This window comes from Crocuta crocuta, unplaced genomic scaffold, assembly GCF_008692635.1.
Source record: "Crocuta crocuta isolate KB4526 unplaced genomic scaffold, BGI_CrCroc_1.0 scaffold175, whole genome shotgun sequence".
NCBI lineage: Eukaryota > Metazoa > Chordata > Mammalia > Carnivora > Hyaenidae > Crocuta > Crocuta crocuta.
In genome coordinates this window covers 1,521,165-1,527,294 of record NW_027530988.1, presented here as the reverse complement: position 1 = coordinate 1,527,294, position 6,130 = coordinate 1,521,165, and the positions used below count along the sequence as shown (strand labels likewise).

The following is a 6,130-nucleotide window of genomic DNA, read 5'->3' as shown; positions in this document are numbered from 1 at the left end:
TCCAAGAGAAGTCAAAGATTTTCTATATTCCTGGTGCCCTAGCCACTCCTCCCACCCCCGACCTCTGCACAGATGCTGAGGTCTGAGGTTTCTGTAAGCTTCTCCCGGTTGCTCCTGTCACTGTGCCTCCCTGAGAGCACAGAAATACATCGCAGCATCCTCCAGCCGGGAGTCTGAGATCCTGAGACTGAAGGATTTGTCTGCCCTCTGGAAGTTCACAGAGAAGCGATCATTTGTTGCATTCTCTTGCTTATAAGCTTCTTGGCGAATAATGAGAACCATCTCTCCGCTGGGAGGCTGTTTGTACCAGAACAAATAATAATTACTGTCACTAGTGTCAAACGTGCAGTCCAGGGTCACAGTGTCTGCCTCCTGCACGGACATTTGTGGTTGAGTCTGAGTGACCGTCTGGGCTGTGCTGGATCCTGTGGGAAAGAGGAGAAGGTGTCACACCAGAGAGATAAGGCAGGTGGACTCACAAGCTGATCCCATCCCCAACCACCTTTCCTCTGGATCCAAACCCCAGGCAGCACATATCAGCTTTCCGCCTCCCCATAGCTGGGCTCTGAGGTGATGCAGTTCCTACACTATTAATCTCTGGTTCACAGCCCCATTGGATAACACCGTACATGAAGACCCCCACCTTCTTACCGACATGGGTGGACAGCATGACTGCCCACAGTAAGCCGAGCAGCAGCATGCTGACCGCTCTCCCTTGCAGGTGAAAAGAGGCTCTCGCTCTCGTCTGGGTTCTCCTCTGTGCTCCGGGGCACTTCTGCTTCAGAGCAGGAAATGATCTGACAGGTGGGTGGCTGATTATGTCTCACTGAGAAAAGTTTTCCTAAGACTTTTGGTCTCCCTTTCAGAAAATAGGCCTTTGGTTATACAATTTCAAATGAAAATGTGAAAATGTGAAATGTTTTCTGAGTCCTATTCTGGGATGAAAATAAAGGAGAAAGGGAGCCGGCAAATTTATTTTTGATACGCCCCAATCTTGGAGAGGAGAGCCGGACCTTGGGCGGTGGGCGGAAGTGGCCGGTTTCCTTTCTGACAACAGCAGGCTCTTATTTTTCTTTTTTTTTTTCCTTCAAAAATAAAAATGATAGGGGTGCCTGGGTGGTTCAGTCAGTTAAGCGTCTGACTTTGGTTCAGGTCATGATCTTACTGTTCATGGGATCGAGGTCCTCTGTCCGCACAGACCCGCTTCTGATCCTCTGTCCCCCTCTCTCTCTGCCCCTCCCCTGCTCGTGCTCTGTCTCAAAAATAAATAAAACATTAAAAAATAAAACAAAAATAAAAATGACAAAACAAATACGAAAGTATCAACAATTAGTTATGCATGATAGGAATATACCTGTTATATTAATGTATTCCATTTTTTTACATTTCTACATTTTCTCAACATACCGAATGAGATAAAGATAGATTTAAATATTTTTTTCAATGTTTTTATTTATTTTTGAGAGGGAGGGAGAAAGAGAGAATGTAAGCAGGGGAGGGGTAGAGAGAGAGGGAGACAGAATCTGAAGCAGGCTCCAGGCTCCGAGCTGTCAGCACAGAGCTTGACGCAGGGCTTGAACCCACAAACCATGAGATCATGACCTCAGCTGAAGTCCAATACTTAACCGACTGAGCCACGCAGGCACCCCAAATATATTTTCTGAGAGAGATAGAGTGTACACACACATGCATACACACATACAGTGGGGGTGAGGGCAAAAGAAGAGAGAGAGAGAATCCCAAGCAGGCTCTGAATTGACAGTGCAGAGCCTAATGTGGGGTTTAAGCTCATGAATGGTGAGATCATGACCTGAGCCAAAATCAAGAGTTGGACACTTAGCCCATTGAGCCACGCAGATGCCCCTAAAGATGGATGTTTGTAACTGGAAAGAGCACTGACTAGATTCAGAAGTGGAACATGGTGTGTCTAACTACGTTCATATTTTCCATGGATTCTTTAAAAAAAAAAAAAAGTCCTTGTCTGTGCTGCATCAGGAAACTAAAACAACTATGGTGGGAGTTCTCACCAGCATTAAGTTGCTCACTCAACTCATATGAAGAATTGTTTTCCTGACTCTTATTCCATCTTGGGGACTCTTATTCCATCTTGGGGAAGTGTTATTGAACAAAGAATGTTTTAAAAAATACATTAAAATTTTGCTTTTCCAGACATAGTGACAGAGATACTTATGTAATTCCAGAGTTGGAGTCCTCAAGCTGGGAGTAAAAAAAAATAGGGTCTTGTCGCAGACAAGGTCGTGTCTGAGAAGCAGGGGTTCTCTGTGACCCAGAAGTAGGTGGTTGAGTCTCTCCACCAGAGAGATGTGCAGGGAGTCATGACAGTTGTGACCAGTCCTGAATGAGGCTATGAAAATTCCGCATTCCACCAAACCCAGTTTGATAGCAATGGAAGAAGGAGCACCATTATTTCTTCTAGATTATCTCCATCTTTGTGCTATGATTTGAATTCCTGTATCTTGGTTTGAGATCTCTGAAAGTCCATTCCAATACAAGGATTTGTGTGTAAGTAGTTTATTTGCAGGTCATTCCAGGAAACGTTGGTAGGAAGTGAATCAGGAGAGGGAAGGAAGCCAATACAGGATGTTGTCAACAGGCCAATTCATACCATTGGCAGTTGGAGCTTAATCTAGCTGGTAACTCTGGGAGACAGCATTGCATACCCTTTGGAGTTATTCCAAGTGAAGCATGAAGGAGCTGAAGAATTCACCCGTAAACTCATTGTTCATCACTGAGTAAGGGCTGCTTTGGGGGTATTAACTCTCCAGCACATCTGGCTAGCCCTGTACACTGGCCACATGTGTTCCCATGGCCTGAAAGTAGTCCTTACGGTTGCTGGGGTTTTCAGTATGTAGACGTGACTGTCAAGGATTTATTAATAGAACACCAATAGCCGCTGTACGGCCCATCCCTTGCACTGCTGGTATCCACTTATGCTCTGTGTCAAATCTACCCAGATCACTAGTACTTAAAAAAAGATTAATAAAAGGATTAGTGAGACAAATTGTAATTGCAATAGTTGATTTCATGGCTGTAATTCACATATACTATCTCTCTCCATCTACTTTCTATACCACTCATTCTTGATCCTCTCAACCGCTGACTAATCCATCTATTGGTCTAAGTTTCTGTCTCTGTGAGATAACCAAGATCTTTATCCCTGAGGGGTCTAAGCCCCTGAGTATTCTTCCTTCGTCAGGCCATAGTTGTTACACTTGCCTTTTTACAGTAATCACTGCCGCAAAAACACTAAAAGCCATCCCAGTGGATCCCCGGAAATTTAGCCATATTTTCCCAGTGCCCATGAGGTAGCAATCACCTTTTATCCTCATGATAATCACAATTGATTGCCCCTGCCAGTGTTGTGACTCCCTTCTTGGCCTTCTGGTCTTCTGGCATGAGGACCTCCAAATGACCAGGTGAGCTATGTAACATCAGGTTAGGTGAAAACCTCTGTGTTTCCCGAGTAGCAGTGCCCTCCTTTCCTTTCCCTTCAAGGGGAACTGAGACCTCCAGTCCAGAACAGTGTGAGGACATCCAAGGGAGTCGCTGAAGGTGAGAGTCGATGGGGAGATAGCCCTACGTCCACCCCTTGGCTCCCAGGTCCGTGTATTTTATACAGTAGGAACATAGCATCATAAAGAATAGTTCTCCAATCTCTCAGAGCACTATCCCTAAACTGGTGCTTTAGCTAAAACTTTAGGTGATCATTTGTCAGAGGCCAGCTCCGGCAGGTCCAGGGGTCCCTGAAGGATGGACAGTGTCGGCGAGAGAGAGAGTGAGAGAGCCCCAAGATCGTTTCTGATCACCAGGCAGGATCTCCATCCTGTCGGTTTTGGTGTCTTTATTTATAGGTCAAATGTTAACATGGCATCAGGAAATGGAATTTTTACAATGGATAGCTCTTTGTGAGAAGGTGTTTTTGGAAAATGTACAGAAACAGGTTTTACAGAAGTCTTCTTACAGAACTGCTCCAATTATAGTGAGGTTGAGTAACTAAGAAAATAACAAGGTGTTCACATTTTAATAACGCTAAGATTAAGTCATAGGTTTGTAGATACTCTTATCCATCCTCATCACAGCTTCCAGGGTAAGGGAAGGTGTTTGTGGAATGTAGGCCTTAGGGAAGGGGCTGCTGTACACCGTCAGTTAGCAAAGGTGTGTGTAGTAACTTATCTTCTGCCCTTATCTGTTCCTTCTCTCTAAGTTAGGCTCTTTGTCTCCGGGCAAGACTTGATTTTCCAGTTATATGCTTTATTGCACCAGAGAGTCAACCATACCTTTAAAGAGTTTAGCTCATTTCCAATACATAGAGTAGCCTCTTCGAGTGCATTTACCTTTGTGTCTGCTTTTATGATTTCTTGAATAGCTAGGGCATGAAAGACATTTTTGGTTAGTTGATTTACATGTTGAGCTGTATGAACATCTTGGACTAACGCAACAGTAGAAACAGAACTGTACATGTAAAGGTCAATCTTTTATGAGTAAGGGTCATTATTAGCCTGTTCATAGCTCAAGGGAAGTATGGAGAGAAACAGGACCTGCTGGAGACACGATGTCTGTTCCCATAATCAAAACAAGAAGTTCCCACAATAAGTTCCTTCACAAGGTGCAATCATCATACCAGGGCTGGAATAAGGGGACAAGTCACTCCTGATATTGATCAACAAGGTACCTTAGGGGTCAGTGCTCAAGCAGAAATAATTGAGTGGGGGTGGATATCGGTCATCATCTGATGGGCAAGAGACCGTACAAACTTGCTTTAACCTCACCAGGAGTTTTCTCGACTAGTGGGCTCAGAATGGCTCCCAACAATCATTCCAATGTGGTTTGTGGATAATACTCCAGTAGCATTAGCATACCCAATGGTCACATGTCCATTTTTATACCTCCTTACTATCAAGCCAATCTGTTGATGCAAAGGGATGTGAAATCCTTTACTCATCGTGATAATCAGCCAGCCACTCTGAGCCCTCAGTCCACGTTTCTATGTGTGGCAGTGTGTGGGGAAGGCAAATCATGCCTGGAGTGTGTATTAACCCCAATAACCCAATAAGAAAAGATTTGTACTATCTTCAGGGTAAAAGTGTTCCAATGTAACCAACTTGGCAACCAGTGGGTGGTTGGTCTCCTTGAGGGGTGATTGCATATTAAAGGCTCAGTGTTGTATCTGCTGCTGACAGGTTGGATGTTTGGCAGCCAACTAGCCAAATTTGATGTATGAGAGAAAACCCATGTTTCTGGGCTCATGGAGAACCTCTACTCTACCACCTTGGCTAATCTGTTCACAAGCCTATGCAAGCACCGAAATGGACTAGAGGGGCACTTGGGTGGCTTAGTCGGCTAAGTATCTGTCTCTTGATTTCAGTTCAGGTCATGATTTCACGGTTTGTGGGATTTAGCCCCGAGTAAGGCTCTGTGCTGAGTGCGGAGCCTGCTCGGGATTTTCTCTCTCACTCTCTCTTTCTGCCTCTCCCCGGCTCATGCTTGTATGTTCTCTCTCTCAAAATAAATAAATAAATAAATAAATAAATAAATAAATAAATAAATAAATAAATATTTTAAAAAAGAAAAAAGAAATGGACTAGAGACAGCCTGGTAATGTGCTCTGGATGGATCGTCTTTTCCTCATGGACTTTGTGCACCTCCTTGTAGTGCATGTTTTGTGGTGGGTATTGATGTGAGACACAATGACCAAAACACTGTGCCTGCACTCACTGCTCCTTGAGTTCATGGTCACCCCAACTGAGACTCGTCCTCCTCCTACTAACCTGCTTAAGGTTCTGATCCTAGAAAGAGCAGTTGGCTGGGGACTTTTCAAAGACCTAAGGCTAGTAACTTCTGGTTATATCCTTTGACTCTTCCCGAACCAGTCAGCCTCTAATTTTCAGGAGGAACCAGATTTCCTATCATACTGTGTTAACTTTACACTCTGTCCTTTATAAACTTTATACTATTTTCCCTCAGCTTTTTGTCCTTGATCTTCTGAGCCAGCCTTTTCAGAATGTCAAAATATATTTTCTTTCACTACTGAATTTGATGGTCATGGCTTTTAAGATTTTGTATTTTCAATATATTTGTAAAAGTCTACAAAGGAGCTCAAGGGCAAGAA

At 43.9% G+C, this 6,130-nt stretch overlaps 1 gene segment (V, D, J or C); it reads right to left on the bottom strand.

Annotated features, from left to right (window-relative positions):
- Positions 1 to 755, bottom strand: LOC144236675 (T cell receptor alpha variable 38-1-like). The segment is given in 2 exon segments: positions 1 to 425; positions 652 to 755. Coding segments are annotated over 2 exon segments (357 nt in total).
- Between the last annotated feature and the right edge of the window lie 5,375 nt (positions 756 to 6,130).